We start from the raw sequence: 26,874 nt of genomic DNA, 5'->3' as shown, positions 1-26,874 counted from the left end.
TCACCATGAGATATATAGGTCCCTGGAAAATAAATACTAGCAAATTTAATATATGTTAATTATATTCAAGATAGAAAAGATAACAGCAAAAATATTCAAATAATCCAGGGTATGAAGATACTATTAGAAGTGACTAACGGTATTTTTTAGGGCAATGGAAAAAAGAATAAATTGTTTTAATTCTATGAAATTAGGGAAGTTATAGTTAAGAAAAAACACTGTTTCATGAAATCCTAGAATACTTAATTTTGGTTAACAAATCTATACAATTTAGAGGGTAAAACAACTTAGGTTAAAATGGGTTATGCAGTGTTACACAGTAATAAACAATTACCCCCAGAGATGGTAAAACCAAAAATATCCATATAGTAAGAAAAATCAGCTTGTTTGAGAAATACCTTCCGTAAAATTCTTGAGGTTAGAAGCGTCAGTGGAAAAACACACTCTTCTCTATAACATGTCACACCACACCATACCCCCCCCAAAAAAAAACCAGTGTCCAGTGGTAGCACTGTCAAAGATCAAAATATTCTTGGCTATCTTTCTTAATTCAGCAATGCTTGGGCTATGTTACCCCTGATTTTCATTACAAAATTAGAAATTGGCTTGTCCAATATAAAATGTCAGGACTCATATTTTAATGAAAAGCATTGGGGAAATATAAAAAAGGGTTCAGAAAGTATTACTGTAAGGTTCCTAATATTATTTTTGTCTTGGTGTCAAAAGCTTAAAATAAAAAAAAGAAAACACCAGTAAACACTGAACTATAATATCTCTTTGATTCATAATTAGTTTATTATCTTATACAGGTGTGCCTCATTTTTACAACTGATAAAATTCTTGATGTGTGTGCCAATTTTTTAAGCATCAAACCCTAAATGTAAAACACGAAAAGTCTAATAATTAATTTTTAAGCAAAAAGTGTTCCTGCAATACAATTAACATTCCTCCAAATTATTGGTAGGGAACTAAGAATGCCTTGTCTTGACTGCATCAGGGTTTTTCTTATACTATCTCATTCTGTATGAGATGGCCAATGTTTACTTATGTTCCTGGCACTGTACTGAGTGCTTTATTTAGATAACATTATTTAATACTCATAACATCTCTTTGAGGTAGCTACTACTCCTGCCCCCATTCACAGACAAGAAAATTAAAGTTTGCCCAAGGTCACCCAGCTAGATTTAATATGTAAAATGCTCAAAACAGTGAGAGCCTAGTATATGGTAAGCACTTAATAATTATTAGCTAGTACTGTTATTACTTTTGCATAATGAAATTTGCTTTTATTCAATATAAAAAGCATATTTAAGCTTTCTTCTATTTTAAGAAACAATTATTCCTTCTTCCCACAATTTTTCCTTAAAATAAATTCTATTTCTTTTCAGAATACATCCTCCATTAGCCACTAAGCATTATTTATTAGCCCTAATCTACTCAACTAATGTCACTTCATTTATAGTACATGTATCTTTTCTCTCATTAGTCTTCTAATTTATTGAAAAGAGTCTAGAATTTTATCAATAATTTTAGATAACTTGAGATTCAGGAAAATCTCACGTTACCTCCTGTTTATTAATTTTAAGACAAAAAATAAACCAATATAAGGGGAAAGTAGAAATAAAGAGAAAATACTTGATATCTGAATCATGCACTTTTGTTGTATGCTCAGTTGTATTTCCAGGTTACATGGATGAACAACTTGCAAAAAAATCAGAGTCCAAAGCCCAGATTCTAAAAAGTGGAGGCCCTACAAGGTCTCAGAATAGCCAGGAAGAAAACAAGGAAGCACCAAAGAATGAAGTCATATTTAGAGATTCTGATAAATCCTTCACATCAACACACAAAAAGGAACCAAAAAAAAAAGCAATAGGCACTAATTTAGAGAAACACAAGATAAGAATGGAGATCAAGGTAGAGAGAGACACTGGAATACAAAAAAGACAGGAAGCCCAAGTAAAGAAGAGTGAGGTGGGTGTATCAAAAGTACAGGAAGCCCAATCAAAGAAGAGTGAACTGGGTGTACCAAAAAGACAGGAAGCCCAAGAAAAGAAGAGTGAGGCAGGTGTACCACAAGGACAGGAAGCCCAAGAAAAGGAGAGTGAGGCGAGTGTACCAGAAAGACAGGAATCCCCAAAAAAAGCAGGTGTACCAAAAAGACAGAAAACCCAAGGAAAGAAGAGTGTACCGCAAGGACAAGAAGCCCAAGAAAAGGAGAGTGAGGTGAGTGTACCACAAGGACAGGAAGCCCAAGAAAAGGAGAGTGAGGCGAGTGTACCACAAGGACAAGAAGCCCAAGAAAAGGAGAGTGAGGTGAGTGTACCACAAGGACAGGAAGCCCAAGAAAAGGAGAGTGAGGCGAGTGTACCACAAGGACAGGAAGCCCAAGAAAAGGAGAGTGAGGTGAGTGTACCACAAGGACAAGAAGCCCAAGAAAAGGAGAGTGAGGTGAGTGTACCACAAGGACAGGAAGCCCAAGAAAAGGAGAGTGAGGCGAGTGTAACACAAGGACAGGAAGCCCCCAAAAAAGCAGGTGTACCAAAAAGACAGAAAAGCCAAGGAAAGAAGAATGAGATGAGTGTACCACAAGGCCAGGAAGCCCAAGAAAAAGAGAGTGAGGCGAGTGTAACACAAGGACAGGAAACCCAAGAAAAGAAGACTAAGGTGGGTATACCAGAAAGACAGGCATCCCCCAAAAAAGCGGGTGTACCAAAAAGACAGAAAACCCAAGAAAAGAAGAGTGAGACGAGTGTACAACAAGGAAAGGAAGCCCAAGAAAAGGAGAGTGACGCGAGTGTACCAGAAAGACAGGCATCCCCAAAAAAGGCGGGTGTACCAAAAAAACAGAAAACCCAAGGAAAGAAGAGTGAGACGAGTGTACAACAAGGAAAGGAAGCCCAAGAAAAGGAGAGTGAGGCGAGTGTACAAGAAGGACAAGAAGCCCAAGAAAAGGAGAGGGAGGGGAGTGTACCAGAAAGACAGGCATCCCCCAAAAAGGCAGGTGTACCAAAAAGACAGAAAACCCAAGGAAAGAAGAGTGAGATGAGTGTACCACAAGGACAGGAAGCCCAAGGAAAGGAGAGTGAGGCAAATGTACAAGGACAGGAAGCCCAAGGAAAGGAGAATGAGGCAAATGTACAACAAGGAGAGGAAGCTTAAGAAAAGGAGAGTAAAGCTAGTGAACAAAGTAAAACAAAAAGGGTAAATAAAAGGAAGCCCCATAAGCCAAATAGTCATTATGATTCCCATCCTCCATCCATTGCCTAAATGGATTATAATTATAAAATTCCTTTAATTTTTATATCTGCAGAGTTTCTGCTCTTCAAAAGTTTTGCTATTTTTAGACCTCTCAGCTTCCAAATATTTGATTTCTTTGGGGTAAAACACTTTAAATAAAGAAATGCATAACAATTTCCTTTGACAATTTTATTTATAATACATTACACTATTCCATTGTCATTGCTATTCTCTGATATTTTCATTCTGCTATGTTTTTAAACACCCTAAAATTAGTCATGATAATTAAGTTGTTTTTACAATCCATAGTTCTTCACATTTACTCATATATTTACCAATATCTTTGCTTACTATTTCTCTGTGTGTCTTAATCCTTGCTTTGTGGTTTGATTTCCTTCTTCTGGATAGGTATCCTTTGTTTTCCAGTGAGGATCTGTGAATAATAAACTTCTTGGACTTTTGCTAGAAAATCTTTTAACTTCACCTTCACTATCAAATAATAGTTTTGCTGAATAAGAGATTTTAGGTTGGCCAGGCGCGGTGGCTCATGCCTGTAATCCTAGCACTCTAGGAGGCCGAGGTGGGTGGATTGTTTGAGCTCAAGAGTTCGAGACCAGCCTGAGCAAGAGCGAGATCCTTTCTCTACTAAAAATAGAAAGAAATTATATGGACAGCTAAAATATATATAGAAAAAAAATAGCCAGGCATGGCGGTGCATGCCTGTAGTCCCAGCTACTTGGGAGGCTGAGGCAGAAGGATTGCTTGAGCCCAGGAGTGTGAGGTTGCTGTGAGCTAGGCTCATGCCATGGCACTCTAGCCACGGCACCAGAGTGAGACTCTGTCTCAAAAAAAAAAAAAAGAAAGAAATTCTAAGTTAACAATTTATTTTCTCTCAGCTAATTGAAGATATTATCCATTGCTTTTTGGCCTTTGTTTTTGCTCTCAAGAAGTCTGCTAAATACCTAATTAGTTTAGAGGTTGTCTTTTTCTGTCTGGTGGTATTTAGAATTTTCTTTGTCTCAGTGTTACACAATTTCACTACTAAGTGTCTAGTACATTTTCATTATTTCCGCTTTGTAAGTATGCATCTGAAAACTTCAGAATCATATTTTGCATCAATTTTGAAAAATTCTTAGGCATTACCTCTTTTAACTTTGCTTTTCCTCCATGCTTTTTTTTTCAAAATGAAAACTATTTAATACACAAAAAAGCAGAATAAAATCAAAGGTATTAAAAGCATTCTGTAATACAAACACCAAAAAGATACAAACCTATTAACTTAGTGGGGCTTATAAAGAAAACGAGGTGAGCATGCATGAAAATGCCTCCCTCTCCTCACTTAGTGAGCGAGCTGGCCACTGTTCAAAGTTATTTTTAATTGTCTTTTTCTTCTCACTTTATGAAACCACATTTGCTACTCCTGTTGATTGTGATGACCCAATCAGAAATATTTGGAAAATTGCATGTTTTCTGTATATTGGCAGTGCATTTTATGCCACTTACTCAAGTGTATGCAGAAAGAGAATTTTTGTATATCAAGACCACAGCAAGGCAGTTTTATCAGGATAGAATCTGCTATCCAAATTTACACACTTCTCTCAGAACACCTAGAGCGAGAACTCTTCTCCAGTGAAGAGCCTCACTTAAAGAGTATCTGCGCTAGAAGCACAGATGAAAGAGCTTGTAGTAAGCAACACAGCCTCTGACAGGTAAGCATAAAGGAGAACTTGTGCTCAGCTTCCAAGACATGAGGTATTCTGAATATATACCCCAGAGCTTGATCTATCAAGAGGATAATAGCTTCTTTTATCTCCTCAAGGCAATTATAGGTTTTTAATTTGCTCCCCAATACTTAACCCCCACAACAAACTATGAGGTTAAAAGGGTAGCTACACGTACTCATTTTATAGATGAGAAAAACTGAGGCTTTAGAAGTGGGACTCAAGACTTACTCCACCTCTATCCAAGACACTTAACAGTGCATAGCTATAGACTGAACAGAGAGTTGTATCCAGAGGTTGCTTGTGACTTCTACTGTGCCAAGTCCTGAGGAGACCAAGAAACATTTCATTTTCCCTTTAAAACATTTTTTTGTTGGTTTTAAAAGAGAGAAGGAAGAAAAAAACCCAAAGGAGATATTTTGATTCTTATGAAAAGTAACTGAAAAAACAAGGAAAACTACAGAGAAAATAAAATAATCCTTCTGTAGGAAGAGGGAAGGCTGATCTCAATTTCTTAGGACTAAGACAATAAGGAAGCTAATTCCCCTATCCGCGATACTCACTCAAAGGAAGCTTCAACTACAAATTATTACTTTATTATTAATAGTAGCTCTGCCCTCATAGCTTCACTTTCTCACTGCTAGAATCCATCCTTAACTCTGCAACAGAAACATTCCCCAAGACTGGAAAAGAAGAATTTTATCTAGGCCTTTATCAAAAAGTCCCAAAACAATACATGTTGGCATGGATGTGGAGAGACGAGAACACTCATACACTGCTCGTGGACTGCAAACTAGTGCAACCGCTGTGGAAAGCAATATGGAGATACCTTAAACAGATTCAAGTAGACCTACCATTCGATCCAGCAATTCCATTATTGGGCATCTACCTGAAAGAACAAAAGACATTCTATAAGAAAGACACCTGTACCCGAATGTTTATAGCAGCACAATTCACAATCACAAAGATGTGGAAACAATCCAAATGCCCATCAATACATGAGAGGATTAGTAAAATGTGGTATATGTATACCATGGAGTATTACTCGGCTATAAGAAATAACGGTGATATAGAATCTCTTATGTTCTCGTGGAAAGAGTTGGAACCCATTCTACTAAGTGAAGTATCCCAAGAATGGAAAAATAAGCACCACATGTACTCACCGGCAAATTGGTTTCCCTGATCATCACCTAAATGCACATTTGGGAATAACACCAATTTGGTGTTGGGCAGATGTGGGGGGTGGGGGGAGGGGATGGGTGTATACCTACGTAATGAGTGATGTGCACTGTCTGGGGAATAGACACGCTTGAAGCTCTGCTTCGGGGGGTTGGGGAGCATGGGCAATATACATAACCTAAACTTTTGTACCCTCATAGTAAGCTGAAATTTTAAAAAAAAAGAAAACCCTAAATGAAATCTTAGCAAATCAAATCCAACAATATGTAAAAACAAGTAGGTATTTGCCCAAGAGAATGGAAACACATGCCCATAAAAACTTGTATGTGAACGTTAGTAACAGCTCAAACATCTATCCGCGGGTGAACAGATAAATTGTTGTACATTAGTGCAATGGAATACGCTTCAACAACAAGAAGAAACAAAGTACAAATACACACAATAACATGGATGGATTTCATAGACATTTTGCTGGGTGAAAGTGACCTGGCATAAAACGAGTGCATACTATATGATTCCACTTATGTAAAATTTTAGAATAGTTAAAACTCATCTGTGGTGATTTAAAAAAAAAAAAAACAGGCCAGTGTTCCATTAGGGTTTTTTTGGGGGGGAGGGGATATTGCAAAGTGGCACAAGTGAATTCTGAAGAGATAGCAACCTTCTATATCTCATTTTGATGGCAATGATATAGGTGTATACTTTTGTTAAAAGTCATCAACCTATATGCTCAAAATATATAAATTTTATTATATGAATTGTATCTTAAAAAGTTGATATAAAGGGAATATTATTGAAAAATGATGAATAAAGAGTATTTTTTTACAAAAAAAAAAAAGAATTTTATCTAAAGATACTATAGTTACAACCATCCAAGGGGCGATACAGAAAGCCTTTGGTATAAAAGCAATATCCAGAAATAGCTAATAACTTTGAATTAAGAGGATATAAGAGCAATAGTAAAAGAGGGAGGAAGAAGAAATGTCCGTTGACATGAAAACATTTAACTGTTTTATTAAAAATACCACCTTCAGATAAGAAATTAGATGTTCTGATAAACTCTCAAAGCATTATAATGATAATACCAATTTTCAATAAAGTATTTGCCAAATTTCAGCAATTGCTTTAAAGAAGGAAAGGCTGTTCTAGCACTATGTGGCCCTTTTTAGGTATGCTTGACCCTCCCCACTCTAAGAAATGGGAAGTTCTACTAGCTATGCTGTGCTATACTCCCAGAGGGCATTAAAGGAAGGAAAACAACCTGCAGGGGAAGCTGCATCTTGGATTTCAAATAAGGTACCAAGAAATATTAACTATCTCTGCAGATATGCTTCTTTCTCGGTAACGTTTTCAGTCATTTAAAAGGCTACTGGTAGAGTTGCAGTAACTCTAAGTGTGGGTTTACTGTAACAGTTTCTTTAACAATGCCACATTCACCAATAATGGCATTACTTAGAACTGCATGTTCATTATTTCAAAAGATCTTAATATGCTTACAGGACATTCTCCCACAGGAGAGAAGAGATCTGGCAGCTCCTATGAAGGTAGAATACAGCAATGGCAGACAATAAGGAAAGTTATGTCAACAGAAAGGACATCTCAGAGCAATCAGGAAAAACTGTCCCCACGTTAGGTCTAGGGAGCTACCTTATCCACCACTATCTCACATACTCCTCATTTCCAGTTCAGCCTTAGGGTTCTCAACATTCCCTCTCAGATGCTAAACTGCAATTTGTCTACTCAGCAAATCTGAGAAATTCTAGTACAGTAACCTCAATAATCCCGATGGCAGTGCAAATTCCAGACATTTGTAAACATCATACATTTTACTTTTGGCACAGGGGAGAGCTTGCAGGTTCCTTTATCTTTGAAGTGCAGATTCTAAACACAGCTAGTTCCTACAGCCATTTTTAGCAAAGGTAGCATTGGTCTTGATAGTATGTATGAGTACATGCACAATCATGAATGGGAGGACCATCAAAATGAATTATTCTTTAGGATATGGGTCTGAATAATTTAAGCAGATAATTGGCTTAATGGAAAACATTCACAGTACCTAAAGCCATCTACTTTCACAAGTTCACATAATTCTGTGGGGAAAAAACTCAAATAACTGGCTAAGAAGTTTTTTTCATTTCTAAAGAGAATTAAGAGGTAACATTACAATAACTTTGTAGAACCCAAGAACTAACATTCACCAATGTCTCACCAATGACTTCTCAAGAGAGCTAACGTTGCATTGAATTGACACACACAAAAAAGTTACAAATAAGCCTAACCTTTAAAAATAAATTCTGAGGCCGGGCACAGTGGCTCACACCTGTAATCCTAGCCCTCTTGGAGGCCGAGGCAGGAGGATTGCTTGAGCTCAGAAATTCAAGACCAGCCCAAGCAAGAGCGAGATCCCATCTCTAAAAAATAAATAAATAAATATAAATTCTTACAAACCAAATAATGCCTCACAAAGTGTTACATACATGTAAATATACATAAATTAAAAGCAAAATGCAACCACATATTTCATATGCTTAGCAGTGATTCAATCTGACATTATGCAAGTCAAGTTTGCAGCAGTTTGGAGGCTAGCCTGGCTGGACTCTAATTCATTGTTCAAGACTAGGATTAGAAATCTATGATATTCCATAGATGAACTGTGGAGAAATGGTATATAGATGTTATTCTACTATATTCCTGCTTTTAGTGTTACTAATGAAAAATCAAATGCTTCTTTGACTCGCTTACCATCACACATAGCCTATTAGTTCTAACTGGAAGCTCTTAAAATTGTACTTTCGTACTTGGAATTCAAGAATTTTACCAAGATATGCCTAGAACTCACTCAGCCCTTTCAGTATATAATACTGAGTCTGTCCTCAAGAAATTTTAATTTATTTCATCTGCTTCACCTGTTCTTTTGTATGCTTCTGGGTCCCCTAATATTCTTTTGTTAGATAAACTAGATCTGACCCCCAAATTTCTTTGCTCTGTGTTTCTATTTCTTGGCATTTTATCTGTCTATTGAGAGTTATTTCTTCCACTCAATATTCCAAAGTATTCATATATTATTCTCAATAATAACCATTCTTTTTCAACTCCTTCATTGAATTTTTAAAATAGACTATTTTTTAGAGAAGTTTTAGATTTACAGAAAAATTGAGTAGACAGTACAGAGATTTCCCATATGCTTCCTGCTCCCACACACACACACATAGCCTCCACACTATCAGCATCACCCATGACAGTAACATTTGTACCAATCAGTGAACCTATATTGACATGTCATTATCACCCAAAATCCATAGTATACATTACGATTTAAGCAATGCTTCTGCACACTCTCTAGGTAGCTCCTTACATCGGTCTGGGGGGCCAAGAGAATCTAGGGGCTCTCCTGTAGCTAGGATTTTAGTGGTCCCTGGGAGGAGTGTGGAATGCCAGGCATCTTTCACTCACACTTTCCCCACATTTTCCCATCAATCCTGGCGAGCAAGGTGTCTGGCTTCCTCCCTCGCCTCTGCTTTCTTGGTTGCAGTCACTTCTCTGTTGAATTCCAGTGTTCTCTTTCAGAATATCTATTCAAAATGTAAATATCTACTCATTAATTTTGATTCCTTTCTGTGGGAGAGGCACACACTACTTGCATCTAGTCAGCCATCTTGAACTAGAACTCTCCAAATTTGAAAAGTTTGAAAATAGAAAGAAAAGCTTCAAAGCATGTCACATATAAGAATAAAGAATCAGAAAATATCTAATGTATCAACAGGAACCCTGGAAGTTAGAAGACAATACAGTAATGCCTTCAAAATTCTGGGTCCAGCCCCACACATAAGTCTTGTAGGAGATTTTCCCCAGGTTGGACTGGTAGACCAACGTCCTGTACCCTCATGGAAAAGGCAAACCAGAGCTAGGACACCTCACACTAACACCAGCCTTGGCAATGGGATGAGTGAGTGAGTATAAAGGAAACAAGAAGGAAATGAAGTAAGCCCTAGAAAACTTGGCCAAAGACAATTCCTGCCACAAATTTTCACCTTAAGTACTCACAGGCTGGGTAGATCAGTTTCAGTCCCTAGTAGAATCCAGATAATGATATTATGAGACATAGTCTTTAAAATAACCATATTAGCATGTTCAAAGAAATGAAAAAAAAGATTGATCACTTTGGTAAAAAACTAGAAACTAAAAAAAGAAAGAGAATGAGATTCTAGAACTGAAAAATATAATATCTAAAATTAAGAATTCAATAAATGGGATGAAGGCAAATTATACCAATGAAAAGAAAATTAAAGAAGTGGAAGATAGGTCAGAAATAACTACCCAGAACACAACATGAAAAGACAGAAGGAGAATTAAAAAAGGGTATATATAAAAAGCATACATGATAGAGTAAAATGGTATGTAATACATGTGTCATTGGTGTCCCAGAAAGAGAAGGAAGAGAGAGAGTGGTGCAGAAGCAAAACTGGAAAACATGATGGCAAGAAAATAATGGATCTTTTCCCAATGAATAGGAAAAACCTTAAGTCATTCCACAGATTCACAATGCACTCTAAAGCTACGCAAGATAAATACCAAAAATAAATATTTAGGTACACCATACTAAAACTGCTAAAAATCAAAGACATGGAAGATTTTAAAAGCAGGCAGAGATCAAAGATAGATTACATTTATAAGAGTAAGACTAACAGCTGATTCAAATGGAAGTCAGAAAAAATGGACTACAATCTTCTAAGTGATGGAATAAAATAATTGCACACTTCTAATACCATACCAAGCAAAAATTATCCCCAGAAATGAAGATGTTTTCATGCAATAAGAATTCTATCAGTAGCATACTGCTTTTAAAGGAAACTCCCAAAGAAAATCTTAAGTGAAAGAAAAACTATCTCATACAAAAGTGTTAGTGTTACCAAAAGCTCGGCACTTGTCCCTGAGGCCACATCAGAACAAGGACAAGTGGTTTGAGAAGGAAGAAAAGATTTATTAATTTGCTGGCAAATAAGGAAAATGTCAGGCTCCCATCTGAAAGTACCAATTCCTAATCATAAGCAGAAATACCGAGCTTTTAAAGGGTGGGTTATCAGTTTCAGGCTAAATTCTGATCCATTGCATCTCCCATGAAGAGGATCTCATGACCTCCACCCATCCAGACCTCCCAGACCTCCACCTACCTCCACTGAGTCATTTCCTGTAGCACAAAGAACAAAGGACACACCCCTGCCCCTCCCTACCACTGACCTGAGGCAGGGATGCAGGTTTAAGCTCTATAAAAGGGTAAGAGGGTTTTAAAGAGACAAAAAACATTGCTGTTTTTTAGGCCATTCCCTCTGTTACATAGTCCCCACTGTCAATTTTACCCTTCCATATCTATGGGAGGAGGGGCAACTACTCTGTTACAAAAGCTTTGCAATGCAAGAAAGAAATTAAGAACAAAATTTAAAAGGCATGATATGTGAAAAATCAAAATGAATATTGACTTTCAGCTGGGTGGAGTGGCTCACACATGTAATCCCAGCTACTTGGGGGGCTGAAGCAGGAGGATCACTTGAGGCCAGGAGTTCAAGACCACCTTGGGCAACATAGTGAGATGCTATCTCTAAAAAAAAAAAAAAAAAAAATTAAAAATTAGCCAGGTGTGGTGGTGAACATCTGTAGTCCCAGCTACTCAGGAGGCTGAGGTGAGAGGATTGCTTGAGCCAAGGAGTTCAAGGCTGCAGTGAGCTATGACCATGCCACTGCACACAAGGTTGGATGACAGAGCAAGACTATCTCTTAAGAAAACAAATGAATATTGACTTTCAAACAAAAATGCCTCAAGAAGTTTAAAATATATATACTTGAGAACAACAGTGTAAATGTCAGGAGAGGCTAAATTGAGGTACAATGTTCTGTGGTTCTGGCATTATGCAGACAGTTCAAAAGGACTAATTTTTAGGCATTTAGTGATCCATGTCAGGAAGATGGTGGAATAGGACTTTCCAGTGCTATCCCCCCAACAGAAACATCAATTTGAACAATTATCTGTACGTGAAAATACCTTCACAAGAGCTATGGAATTCAGCTGAGAGATTATAGCACCTGGATATAGCAAAGATATAAGAAAAGGCCCATTGAAGACCATAGGAAGGACAGTTTTGAATTAACTATGTCCCCCCTCTCCCAACGCCAAGCAGCACCGCATGGAAAGAGATATCCTACACTTAGGGAAGAAGAAGAAAGTGAGCACCAGACTTTGCCTTGAACCCCCACAATGAGCTTACCCTAGTAAAGTCTAGTGCCAGGCAGGCCCCCATGGCTCTAGACTCTAGACTGGTACCTGCAGACTGAGCCACCAGGCCTGCCCCAGTGCCACTACATACTGTAGCCCCTGGTTCCATTACTGCCCGGCAAACTCATTCTCTAGGTCCACCCCACTTCCAGGCAATCCCATCAGCCCCAGGCACCACACTGACCCCAGAGCTGAACCAATACAACAGCGCAAAGCTTCAGGGCAATACCAGTGACAAGCCAGCCCCCAGAGACTCAGGCTCCAGGCCCACTCTGAGGCCAGGTCAGCCCCAGTAGCTCTGGCTCTGGACCACACCCACCACCAGGCTTTCCCCAACAATCCCAAGCTACAGGTACAGCCCAGTACCAGACCAATCAAAATAGCCCTAATTATCAGGCCAGGACCTGTGTACTCACCCCAGGCCAGTCCCCACAGATACAAGCTCCAGGCCAACCCCAGGTTCCAGACAAGCCAAAAACCAGGTCAATCCACACAGCCCCAGGATTCAGGCCTACCCCAGCATCAGGTCAACACCCCTGGCCATGGGCACTAGGCCAGCACCCACAGACAGAGGCTCCAGGCCAGTCTAGTACCAAGTCAGCAAGTACAACACCAGACTCCAGCAGACCCAGGAGGCAGGCCCATCCCAAGAGACCCCAATTACTGGCCTAGCACCTACAGACCTAGGCTCTAGGACAGACCCAATGGAACAAGGTTTCAGAATACACCTTGTGGCCCCAGGGCCCGGCCCACCCCAGCCCAGCCCAACCATCATGGACCTGACCTCCAGGTCAGTATATATGTCCAAAGGCTCAAGTCAAGCCTCCATAGTTACAGGCTCCAGGAACAGTATCCATGATCTCAGTCTTCATACTGGACCCCAAGGACACAGACTATATATCTGCCCTATAACCAAGCTGACACCCAGGCTCCAAACCAGTCCCCATGGGCCCAGGCTCTAGTGGACTCAAGAGCCAGGTCTGCTCCAGCAGACCCACGGCCCAGGACAACCCCATTAGACTCTGGTGCCAGGCCAGTCCCAGAGGACCAACACTCCAGGACTACCACTAGAGACCCAGGCTCCAGGCCTGGCCACCATGGACTCAGGTGCCTGGCGCAACCCAGTGCCTAGCCATCCCCTGCAGACTCAAGCTCATGGACTATTCAAGAGCCGGGTCAGTCCCTACAGATCCAGGCTTCAGGATGGCCCCTGCAGATATGGGGTCTAGGCCTAACTTCATGGACCAGAACAAGTGGTCCACCACAGAGAATCTAGGCTATAAGACCAACTCTGTAGACCCAAGTGCCAGACATGCCCACCTGCTGGGCCAGGCACCAGACCAGCCTGCACAAGCACTTCCACAACATGCCCACCCATGGACCACACCAGACAGCTAGCCCAAAGTTTCTGAACAGGCTAACCAGTGAAAGGCTATCTCAGACAAAGCCAGTCTGCAATAACAAGAATAAGTTTCTACTTCTTCAAATGCACACACACAAACACACAGTCACAAACATTAAGAACCATCAGGGAAACATGACACCAAGAAAAGAACAAAATAAAGCACCAGTAACCAACACTAAAGAAATGGAGATTTGTGAACAGCATGACAAAGAATTCAAAATAATTGTTTTAAGGAAGCTTAGAAAACTTCAAGAAAATACAGAGAAAACTATTTCAACAAAATCAAAACAATAAATGACAAAAGTTAGATATTTAACAGAAACATTGCAATTATGAAAAAAATTAAACAAATTTTGGAGCTGAAAAATACAATGAATGAAACAAAAAATGCAATAGAGAATGATGATAGAAGAACTGGTCAAGCAGAAGAAAGACTCTGTTAACTAAAAAACAGTTATACAAGGTAAGGTGTTGTGGGTCACGCCTGTAATACCAGCATTCAGGGAGGCTGAGGCAGGAGGATTGCTTGAGCTTGGAATTTAGAGACCAGCCTGAGCAAGAGCGAGACCCCATCTCTACAAAAAATAGAAAAATTAGCCAGGCATGGTGGTGTGGGCCTGTACTCCCAACTGCTTGGGAGGCTGAGGCAAGAGGATCTCTTGAGCCCAGGAGTTTGAGGTTGCAGTGTGCTACGATAATGCCACTGTACTCTACCCAGGGAGACAGAGCGAGACTCTGTCTTGAAAAAAAAAAAAAACAGTTATATAGTTATATGAAATCATATAGTCAGGAGAGAAAAAAGAATAAAAATGGGTGAAGAAACCTTACTGGATTTATGTAAGTATCAAAAGAGCAAATATTTGAATTACAGGAGTTAGAGAAGAAGAAGAAATAAACAAAAGAGAAGAAAGGTTATTTTAAAAAATATTAATAATAGCAGAAAACATTCCAAATCTGGGGAAAGATATAAATATCAAGGTACAGGAATGTCAAAGGTCTCTATCAGATTGAATTCACCTAAGACTACACCAAGAAATATTATAACCAAATTGTGAAAAATCAAAGACAAAGAAAGGATCCTTAAAGCAGCAAGAAAAAAGAAGTAAATCATGTGTAAGGGAGTTTCAATAAGACTATCAGCAGATTTCTTAGAGGGGAAACTTACAGGCCTGGAGAGAGTGGGTATAATATATTTGAAGTGTTAAAGAGAAAAAAACTATCAAGCAAGAATACCCAGCAAAGCTGTCCTTCAGAAATAAAAGAGAAATAAACACTTTCTCAGACAAAACCTAAAGGAGTTCATCAACACTAGCCATGTCTTTCAAGAAATGCAAGAGACTATTCTTCAAGCTGAAAGAACAGGATGCTAATTAGCAAACATAACATATGAAATGTAAACTGAGGTGTAAAATTAATTACACAATTTCAGAATATTCTAATATTCAATATCTAGTATTGATGGTGTGTATATCACATATATTTGGTACAAGATTAAAAGGCAAAATTATTAAAAATAATAATACCTACAATAATTTGGTAAAAGATACACAATATAAAAAGGTAAATGGTAACATCAAAAACAAAATGTGGGGGAAGTGTGTGAAGTAAAACAGTAGAGTTTTTTTTTATTCATTCAAAGCTGAGTTATCATCTTAAATGATAACACATATAACTATAGACTGTTTTCTGTAAGCTTCATAGCAACCACAAAGCAAAAATCTATAACAGATACATGAATGATAAAATGTAAGGGATCAAAATATACTATTGGAGAAAGTCACCTAATCACAAAGAAAAACATCAAATAGGAAGAAAGAAACAAAATATCTACAAAATAACAAGTAAACAATTAACAAAATGCCAGTAGTAGGTCCTTACCAATCAATAATTATCTTGAATATAAATGGATTAAAATCTCCAATAAAAAGACATAGAGTAGGTGAATAATAAAAACAAGACCCAACTGTATGCTGCCTATAAGAGACTTGCTTCACCTTAAGGACACACATAGAATGAAAGTGAAAGAATGGAAAAATATATTCCCTGCAAATGAAAACTAAAAGGGAACAGAAGTATGTATATTTATATATACTTATACATAGACTTGAAGTAAAAAACTGTAAAAATAGACAAATAAGGTCACTATATAAAGATAAAGGGGCCAACTAATCAAGAGGATATAACAATTATAACTATTTATGCATCCAACATTCAACATATAATGATACATAGCAAATATTAATAGAGCTGAAGAAAAAGGGAGACTGTAATACAATAACTGTAGGGGATTTCAATCCCCCTCCTTCAGCTATAGATAAATCATCCAGACAGAAAACCAATAAGAAAGCATAAAACTTAAATATACTTTAGATCAAATGGACCTAACAGACAAATACAGGACATTTCATATAACAGCAGCAGAATACACATTCTTCTCAATCACGCATGAGACATTCTCAAAGATAAATCACATGTTGAGCCACAAAACAAATCAATAAATCGAAAAAGACTGAAATCATATCATGTATCTTTTCTAACCATTATGGTATGAAACGAAACATCACAAACAAAAGGAATTTTGGAAAATTCACAAACACATGGAAATTGGACAACATGTTCTTGAAGAACAAAGGGGTCAAACAAGAATTGAAAGGGAAATAAAAAATATCATGAGATAAACAAAAATGGACACACAATATAACAAAACTATGAGACGTAGTACAAGCAAATCTAAAAGGGAAATTTATAGCAATAAACACATACATCGAAAAAGAAAAAAGATCTCAAATAAACAACCTAATGTTGCACCACAAGGAACTAGAAAAAAACAAAACCTAAAGTAAGTATAAGAAAGGAAATAATAAAGTTTAGAACAGAAATAAATGAAACAGAGACTAGAAAAACATTAGAAAAGTTCAATGAGGTCAAGTGTTGGTTTTCTTGGAAGATAAACAAAACTGACAGTCCTTTAGCTACACTAAGAGAAAAGAGAGAAGAATCAAATAAATAAAATCTTAAATGAAAGAAGAGACATTTACAGCTGATGCCACACAGATAAGAGATACAAAGGATTATAACAGACTACTATGAGCAGTTATACACCAACAAATTGGAAAACCAAGAAGAAATGCACAAATTTCTAGACATACATAACCTACAAAGACTAAATAATGAAAACATAGAAACAGACCAAAGACAAGTAAGATTGCATCAGTAACAAAAAGCCCCCCATTAAAGAAAAGCCCAGGACCTGATGGCTCCACTGCTAAATTCTACCAAACATCCTTTAAAAAATTAATACCAGTGCTTCTCAAACTCTTCCAAAAATTTTAAGATGAGAGAATACTTCCAAATTTATTTCACAAGGCCAGCATTACCCTGATACCAAAGGCAAATAAGAACACTAAAAGAAAAGAAAATCACAGGCTAATATTCCTGATGAATACAGATATGAAAATACTCAACAAAATGCTAGCAAATCAAATTGAACAGCACAAAAAAAGATCATTAGACATTTTCAACTGACATTTATTCCAGCATGAAAGAATAGTTCAACATTCACAAATCTATAAATGTGACGTGTCACATTACCAGAATGAAGGAATGAAACCATATGATCATCTCAATAGATGCAAGCCAGGCGTGGTAGCTCATGCCTATAATTCTAGCATTTTGGGAGGCTCAGGTGGGAGGGTCACTTGAGACCAGGAGTTTGAGGCTGGCCTTGGCAACATAGTGAGACCCCATCTCTACAAAAAATTTTCAAAAAAATCAGCCAGCCTTGGTGTCATACATCTGCAGTCCTAGCTACTCATGAGGATAAGGTGGGAAGATCACTTGAGCTCAGGAGTTTGAGGCTGCAGTGAGCTGTGATCATGCCACTGCACTCCAGCCTGGGCAATAGGGTGATAATCTGTCTCAAAAAATATATATATATATGCAGAAAAAGCATATGAAAAGATTCAACATCCTTTCATGAAAAAAAACTCTCAATGAATTAGTTATAAAATGAATTTACCTTTAGGTAATTCCAAAAATCCAGAAACAAATCCAGAGATTGACATTCAACCAGGAAAAGTTGAAACCTTTTCCTCTGTGATTAGGAACAAGACAAAGACACCCACTCTTGCTATTTCTATTCAACATAGTATAAGAAACATGTAGGCAAGAGAAAAAAAATGAAAGGCTACCAAATATGAAAGGAAGAAGTTAAATTGTCCCTGTTTGTAGATGACATACAAAAAAACTAAAGACCTCACCAAAACACTGTTATTAACTGGTAAATGAGTTCAGTAAAGTTGCAGGATACTTTTGTATCTGATTTTTATCAGTAGTATTTCTATACACTAACAAAAAACTATCCAAAAAAGAAATTAAGGAAGCAATCTCATTCATAATACTTACCAAAAAAATACTTAGGAATAAATTTAACTAAGGAAGTAAAAGACCTGTACACTGAAAACTATAAAATATTGATAAAAGAACTTGAAAAAGACAGAAAATAAATGGAAAGATATCCAATGTTCATGGACTGGAAGAATTAATTTTTTTTTCAAAATATTACAGGGGCCCTTTTGGCTCTCTGAGCAGCACCATGGCAGTTGGCAAGAACAAGCGCCTTACGAAAGGCGGCAAAAAGGGAGCCAAGAAGAAAGTGGTTGATCCATTTTCTAAGAAAGATTGGTATGATGTGAAGGCACCTGCTATGTTCAATATAAGAAATATTGGGAAAACACTAGTCACCAGGACTCAAGGAACAAAAATTGCCTCCGATGGCCTCAAGGGTCGTGTGTTTGAAGTGAGCCTCGCTGATCTGCAAAATGATGAAGTTGCATTTAGAAAATTCAAGCTGATTACTGAAGATGTTCAGGGCAAAACCTGCCTGACTAATTTTCATGGCATGGACCTTACCCATGACAAAATGTGTTCCATGGTTAAAAAATGGCAGACTATGATTGAAGCTCATGTTGATGTCAAGACTACCAATGGTTATTTGCTTCATCTGTTCTGTGTTGGTTTTACTAAATAACGCAACAATCAGATACGGAAGACCTCTTATGCTCAGCACCAACAGGTCCGCCAAATCCGGAAGAAGATGATGGAAATCATGACCAGAGAGGTGCAGACAAATGACTTGAAAGAAGTAGTCAATAAATTGATTCCGGACAGCATTGGAAAAGACATAGAAAAGGCTTGTCAATCTATTTATTCTCTCCACGATGTCTTTGTTAGAAAAGTAAAAATGCTCAAGAAGCCCAAGTTTGAATTGGGGAAACTCATGGAGCTTCATGGTGAAGGTAGTAGCTCTGGAAAAGCTACTGGTGACGAGACAGGCGCTAAAGTTGAACGAGCTGATGGATATGAACCACCAGTCCAAGAATCTGTTTAAAATTCAGACTTTCAATGACAAATAAAGAGTCCTATTTGTGAAAAAAAAAAAAAAAAAGCCATGTTTGCATATGGCTATACAGTTGACTAAACATCATATATTGAAAAGGACATCTTTTCTCCCACAGTTCTGCATGCCATATTACCTGTCTGGTTCCATTGTTCTATTTATCTAAACCCTTACAAATACCACACTGTCTTAATTAAAGTGGCTTTATAATAAACTTGAATAGCTGGTAAAATGACCCCTCCAACTTTGCTCTTCTTCAAAATTGTCTTGATTATTCTTGGCCCTTTGCATTTCAAAATAAATTTCATAATATGCCTGCCAATTTTCACAAAAATAAACACTTAGACCTTGGGATTGGAATTAATATACAAAGCAATTTGGGGAGAATTTACACCTTTATTATGTTTAGTCTTCAGTCAATTTTCACAGTATATTTCTCTATTTATTTAAATCTTCTTTAATTTCCTTCAGTACAGTTTTGGATTTTTCTCTGTGGAAATCTTATACAGCTTTTGTTAGATATATTCCTAAGTATTTAATGTTTATTAATGCTGTTATAAATTAAATCATATTTGTATTAAATAATATTTTTAAATGATGGTAACTTTCTATTGGTTTGCTGATGGTAAATACAAATAAAATTGTTTACATATCCTAAACCTTGTCTCCAGTGACCTTGTTAAATTCACTTACTACGGTTATCTCACATTACTTAGGATTTTCTATGTACACAGTCATGTCATCTATAAATGGCAGTTTTATTTCTTATTTTCCAATATTAAGTTATTTTGTATTTTTTTCTTGACTTATGAACTAATTAGAACGTAAGTACAATGCTAAAAAGAAGAGGTGAATGAGTATTCTCTTCCTCTAAATGTTTCAAGTTATCACCATTAAATAGTTTTGCTTTGGGACTCCTTAAAATACACTTCATCACATTAATGAGATTGTCTTCAATTGTCTGATTGCTAAGAATTTCACCATGAATGGGCATTCAATTTTATCGAATCCATTTCCATTTTTTAACTGGGTTATTTGTCTTCTTAATGTTGAGTTATAAGGCTCTTTATGTATTCTGGATATTGGATTCTTATCAGATACATGGCTTGTAAATATTTTCTTCCATTCTGTGGACTACCTTTTCATTTTCTTGATAGTGTCCATTGAATCATAAAAGTTTTTAATTTTTATGAACTCCAATTTATATATATTTTCTTTAGTTGCTTGTACTTTAGGTGTTATATCCAAAAAAACATTGCCTACTCCAAAGTCACAAAGATTTATGCTACTTTTTTGCTAAATGCTTTATAGTTATAGCATATTGATTGAGTTCTATATTGATTTTCATATATATACATATATGTATATATATATGGTGTGAGATAAGGACTGTGATGGTTAATATTAGGTATTGACTTGACTGGATCGAGGGATGCCTAGAAGATGGTGAAGCACTGTTTCTGGATGTGTCTGTGAGGGTGTTTCCAGAGGAGACTGACGCACGAGCCAGTGAACTAAGAGAGGAACACCTGTCCTCTGTGTGTTTGGACACCATCCAATCAGCTGCGGGTGCAGCTAGAACAAAGCAAGCAGAACGAGGGGGACGCTCAGCTCACTTGGCTTTCTTTTTCCTGCTCTTTCTGCCCCTTCAGAACCAGGAGGCCTTTTTCTCCTCTTGCCCTTGGACATCAGAGTCCAACTTCTTTGGACTCTGGGATGTGTACCAGCAGCCTCTTGGGTGATCTCAGGCCTTTGGTCTCATACTGGAGGCTGCACTGTCCCTGGTTCTGGGGCTTTCAGACTTAGACTGAGCCATGCTATCAGCCTCCCTGGGAGCCACTGCCAGCTTCTCCGGTAGCCACACTACTGGCTTCTCTCATTCTCCTGCTTGCAGATGGCCTACCATGGAACTTCACCCATGTGATCATGTCCAATTTTTCCCTAATAAACTCCCTTTCTCATATACATATATATATATATACACACACACACACAAAATACACTTATGTGTGTATATTTTTATTTTATATATATAATAAATATATATAATATATAAAATGAATATGTGTATTATATATAATATATATATATATGTCTCCTATTGGTTCATCCCTCTGGAGAACCCAAACTAATACAGACTATGGTACCAGAAGTGGAGTGTTGCTATAAAGAGATCTGAAAATGTGGAGGCAGATTCAGAACTGGGTAACAGGAAGAGGTTAGAAGAGTTTAGAGGAATCAGAAGAAGATTTTAAAAATGAGGGAAAGTTGGGAACTTCTTAGAGATTGTTTAAGTGGTTATGACCAAAATGCTGATAGAAATACAGACAGTAAAGACCATGCTGGCAAGGTCTCGGATGGAGATGAAGAACTTACGGGGAACTGGAGTAAAGCTCACCCATGTTGTTTCATAGCAAAGAATTTGGCAGCATTGTGTCCGTGTCCTAAGGGTTGTGGAAGGCCAAACGTAAGAACAATGATCTACGGTATCTGGAAGAATAAATTCTAAGCAGCAAAGCATTCAAGAAGTGGTGCGAGTACTTCTAACAGCTTATGCTGAATTACAGCGGCAAAGGAATGACCTAAAGGTGGAATTTATAATTAAAAGAGGAGCAGAGCATAAAAATTTGGAAAATTCACAGCTTGGCCATGTGTAGAGAAGGAAAGAGCATTTTTGGGAAAGGAAACAAAGTGGGTTAGAGCAACCCGTAGCTAGAGAGATTAGCATGGCTAAAAGGGAGGCCAGTGCTGAAAGTCAAGACGATGAGGAAAAGGCCCCAAAGGCATTTTAGAAATATTTGAGGTTGTGTGTCTCCCATGACAGGGCCAAAGGCTCAGAAAGACAGAATGGTTTCAGCAGACAGAGCCAAGGAACTGCTGCCATTTGCCACCTTGAGATGCTGTTCCCCACATCCCAACTGCTCTGGCTCTAGCCGTGGCTCAAACCACCCCAGGTACAGCTTAGGCAGCTGCTCCAGAGAGCACAAGCAATAAGCCTTGGCAGCATCCATATAGTGCTAAGTCTACAGGTGCCCAAAATGCAAGATGGTGGAGGCTTGATGGCTTCCAGTTAGATTGCAGAGGATGTATCAGAAAGCCTGGGAGTGCAAACACGGCCACTGCCTTCAAACCTCAGAACTCTAGAGCCACTAGCAGCATCAAACATCAGCCTGGAAAAGCTAAAGATATTCAACTCCAACCCGTGAGAGCAGCCAAATGGGCTGTGTCCAACAAAACCATGGGGGTGGGCCTGCCTGAGGTGTTGAGAGCCCACCCCTCACACTAGTGTGCATAGAATACAGGACAGGGAGTCAAAGGAGATTTTTTTGGAGCTTTAAGTTTTAATGTGTGGGCTAGAAGTGGTGGCTCACGCCTTTAATCCTAGCAGGTGGGAGGGTCGCTTAAGCTCGGGAGTTCGAGAACAGACTGAGCAATAACAAGACCCTGTCTCTACTAAAAATAGAAAAAATTAGTCAGGTAGCCCATGCAATAGAGTGAGACTCTTGTCTGAAAAAAAAAAAAAAAAGTTTTAATGTGTGCCCTGCTGGGTTTTAGACTTGCATGGGGCCTGTTACCCCTTTCTTTTGGCTGATTTCTCACTTTTGCAGTGGGAATATATACTTAATGCCTGTACAACCATTATATCTTGGAAGTAAATATAGATTTTATAGGCTTATAGGTGGAAGGAACTTGCCTTGAGTCTGGAACAAGTTAAGCATTTTGGGACTGATGGGAATGGATGATTGTATTTTGCAATGTGAGCTGGACATGAGTTTTGGGGAGCCAGGGGCATAATGCTCTGGTTTGGATATAGTTTGCTGCCAACAAATCTCACTTTGAAACTTGGTCCTCTGTGCGGCAATGTTGGGAGATGGGGCCTAGCGGGAGTTGTGTGGGTCATGGAGGTGGATCCCTCATGAATAGCTTGGTGCCATTCTTGTGGTAGTAATTTCTCAGGGAAATGGAGTAGTTCCCACAATAATGAAATGATATATTGCAAGCTTCCTCTTCCCGTATGGTCGCTCTTCACAAGTGCCCACTTCCCTATAACCTTCTCCACCATGTTTCCATGCATCACAAAAGCCCTCATCAAAAGCTGAGCAGATGCCAGGGCTGTGCTTCTTGTACAGTTAACAGAACCACAAACCAAATAAACTTTTCTCTTTATAAATTAGAAAGGCTCAGGTCTTACTTTATAGCTACACAAAATGCACTAAGATGGAGCCCAAATTCATTCTTTTGCATGTGGTTTTCCAATCATCCCAATACCATTTCTTTAAGAGATTATTCTTTACTCCATTGAATAGTCTTGGCACTGTTATTGAATATCAATTGACCATAGATGAATAGATGAATAGATGAACAGATGAACTTATTTCTGCATTCTCTATTCTATTGTATTGATCTATTTGTGTATCCTATTGCCAGTACCACAAAATCTTAATTACTATAGATTTGTAGTAGCTTTTGAAATTGGGAAGTGTAAGTACTCCAATTTTTTCTTCTTTTATTGATACATTACAATAGTACATATTTATATGGCACATGTGATATTTTCAAACATGCATACAATGTGTAATGACCAAATCAGTATATTTAGGAGAACTGTCACTTCAAACATTTATCATTTCTTTGTGTGGGAAACATTTCAACTCTTTGCTTCTAACTATTTTGAAATACATAATAAATTATGTTGAATGTTATCAAATGCTTTCTCTGCATCTATGGAATAATCATATAGTTTCTGCCCTTCATTCTATTCAAGTGATATATCACATTACTGATTTGCATATATTAAACTATACTTGCTTTCCTGGGATAAATACCACTTGATCATAGTGTATTACCTTTTTGATGTGTTGGTGGATTCAGTTTGCTGGTATTTTGTTGATAATTTTTGCAGCTATGTTCATCAATAACATCGGCCTGTGGTTTTCTTTTTTGTGTGCCATGTCCTTGTCTGGCTTTGGTATCTGAGTAATGCTGGCCTCACTGAATAAGTTAGAAAAAATGCCCTCCTCTTTTTTTTTTTTTTTTTTTTTTGAGACAGAGTCTCGCTCTGTTCCAGGGCCTAGAGTGCTGTGGCGTCAGCCTAGCTCACAGCAACCTCAAACTCCTGAGCTCAAACAATCCTCCTGCCTCAGCCTCCCAAGTAGCTGGGACTATAAGCATGAACGATGAGGCCCAGCTAACTTTTTCTATTTTCAGTAGAGATGGGGTCTCACTCTTGCTCAGGCTGGTCTCAAACTCCCGAGCTCAAGTGATCCTCCCACCTCGGCCTCCCAGAATGCTACGATTACAGGCAAGAGCCACCATGCCCATCCCTCTTTAATTTTTTGAAATTATTTGTGAAGTATTGCTGTTAATTCTTTTTTATAAGTTTGGAAGAATTCAGCAGTAAAGCCATTTGATCTTGGATTTTATTTTTGGGGGAGACTTTTTACTACTGATTCAATCTCATTACTCATTACTGGTCTGCTCATGTTTTCTATTTCTATTTCTTCCTTGTTCAATCATGGTGGGTTGTATGTGTCTATGAATTTATCCATTTTCTCTAGGTTTTCCAATTTGTTATAGTTGTTCACGATAGTCTCCAATGATCCTTTGTATTTCTGTAGTATCAGTTGTAATGTCTCCTTTCCCATTTCTGATTTTATTCATTTGGGTCTTCTCTCTTTTTCCCTTGGTTACCCCAGCTAGAGATTATCAATTTTGTTTATTTTTTTTAAAAAACTTTCATTTTGTTGATTCTTTGTAATTTTTAGCCTCTATTTTATTTAGTTCTGTTCTCATCTGCCATTATTTTTGTATCTCTACTAATTTTGAGGGCTTTCTTTATTTTCTAGTTCATTAAGGTACATGATTAGGTTGTTTATTTGAAATCTACTTCTTGATGCAGGCATTTATTGCTATAAACTCTTTTAGCATTGTTTTTGCTGTTTTCTGTATCCCATAGGTTTGGGTATGTTGTATTTCCATTTTCATTTAAGATTTTTTATTTCGTTCTTAATTTCCTCATTTACCCAGTGGTCATTCAGGAGCACGTTGTTTAATTTCCATTTATTTCTATAGTTTCCCAAGTTCCTCTTTTTATTAATTTCTATTAATAATTTTATTTCATCATGATCTGAAAAGATACTTGATATGGTTTAGATTTTTTTTTCTTTGAGACACAGTCTCACTCTGTTGCCCAGGCTAGAGTGCCGTGGTATCAGCCTAGCTCACAGCAACCTCAAACTCCTGGGCTCAAGCCATCATCCTGCCTCAGCCTCCCAAGCAGCTGAGACAACAGGGGTGTGGGCACCACACCTGGCTAATTTTTTCTACTTTTAGTTGCCTGGCTAATTTCTGTTTTTTTAGTAGAGACAGGGTCTCGCCCTTACTGAGGCTAGTCTCAAACTGCTGACCTCAAGTGATTCTCCCACCTCAGCCTCCCAGAGTGCTAGGATTACAGGTGTGAGCCACCACGTATGGCCAGATATAGTTTAGGTTTTTTGAGACTTTTTTGTGGCCTAACATATGGTCTATCCTGAAGAGTGTTCAATGGGCTGATGAGAAGAATGTGTATACTGCAGCTATTGGATAAAGTGTTCTGTAAATGTCTGTTAGATCCATTTGATCTAAAGTGCTATTTAAATCCAATGTTCTTTGTTGATCTTCTGTCTAGATGATCTGTTCAATGAAGAGAAAGGAGTTTTAAAGTCACTAACTGTTATTGTATTGGGGTCTATCCATCCCTTTTGATATAATAATATTTGCATGATATATTTGATGTTGGGTGCATATATATTTAGAATTGCTGTATCTTCTTACTGAATTGTTTGCTTTATCATTATATAATGACCTTGTCTCTTTTCAAATTTTTTTTTTTTTTTTTGTGAGACAGGATCTTACCTGTCGCCCAGGGTAGAGTGCAGTGGCCTCATCAAGCTCACTGCAACCTCAAACTCCTGGGCTGAAGTGATCTGCCTGCCTCAGCCTCCTGAGTACCTGGGACTACAGGCATGTGTCACCATGCCTGGCTAATTTTTCGATTTTTTGTAAAGATGGGGTCTCACTCTTGCTCAGACTGGTCTCAAACTCTTGGCCTCAAGCAATCCTCCTGCCTCAGCCTCCCAGAATGCTAGGTTACAGGCATGAGCCACCACACCTGGCCTCTTTTTACAATTTTTCTTTTAAAATCTGCTTTATCTGCTGTAAGTATAGCTACTCCTGCTTGCTTTTGATTTTCATTTGCATGGAATATCTTTTTCCATCCTTTCACCTTCAGTCAATATGTGTCTTTACAAGTGAAGTGGGTTTCTTATATGCAGCATATAGTTGAGTCATTTTTCTTTTAATCCATTCAGCCAGTCTATAACTTTGAAATGGGGAATTTAGTCTGTTTTCACTCAAGGTTATTATTGATGGGTAAGGCTTTATTCCTGTCATTTTGCTAATTGTTTTCTGGTTGTTTTGCATATCCTTTCTTCCTCTCTTACAATTTATCATTACACTTTGGTAGTTCTATAGTCGTTAACATTTGACACCTTTCCCTTCCTCATTGGTATATCTGCTGTACCAGTGAATTTTATGCTTTTGTGTGTTTTCATGGTGGTGGATGTCATCCTTTTGCTTCCAGATGTAGTACTCCATTAAGCACTTCCTGTAGGGTCAGTCTCAGTTT

General features: G+C 37.9%; 2 protein-coding genes across 2 annotated transcripts; both read left to right on the top strand.

The window, feature by feature from the left end:
- Window positions 1-1,626: 1,626 nt before the first annotated feature.
- On the top strand, window positions 1,627-3,159 carry TSBP1 (testis expressed basic protein 1). The gene is made up of 2 exons (XM_045542193.1): window positions 1,627-2,061; window positions 2,179-3,159. The coding sequence occupies exons 1-2, from the start codon at window positions 1,690-1,692 to the stop codon at window positions 3,157-3,159; spliced, it is 1,353 nt and encodes a 450-aa protein (XP_045398149.1). The 5' UTR covers window positions 1,627-1,689.
- Window positions 3,160-18,383: 15,224 nt separating this feature from the next.
- LOC123631790 (40S ribosomal protein S3a-like) lies at window positions 18,384-19,256 on the top strand. The gene is given in 1 exon segment (XM_045541775.1): window positions 18,384-19,256. A coding segment is annotated over 1 exon segment (795 nt). The 5' UTR covers window positions 18,384-18,404; the 3' UTR covers window positions 19,200-19,256.
- Window positions 19,257-26,874: the final 7,618 nt, after the last annotated feature.

This window comes from Lemur catta, chromosome 2, assembly GCF_020740605.2.
Source record: "Lemur catta isolate mLemCat1 chromosome 2, mLemCat1.pri, whole genome shotgun sequence".
NCBI classification, from domain to species: domain Eukaryota; kingdom Metazoa; phylum Chordata; class Mammalia; order Primates; family Lemuridae; genus Lemur; species Lemur catta.
Note: the sequence above shows the minus strand (reverse complement) of the source record. Positions and strands in the feature narration are given on the sequence as shown.

Excerpts from the sequence above, each read along its gene's own strand:
- TSBP1 (XM_045542193.1), top strand. The coding sequence starts at position 1,690 with ATGGATGAACAACTTGCAAAAAAATCAGAGTCCAAAGCCCAGATTCTA. Across the intron at positions 2,062-2,178 it reads CCCAAGAAAAGAAGAGTGAG|AAGAGTGTACCGCAAGGACA; the intron begins GCAGGTGTACCA and ends ACCCAAGGAAAG.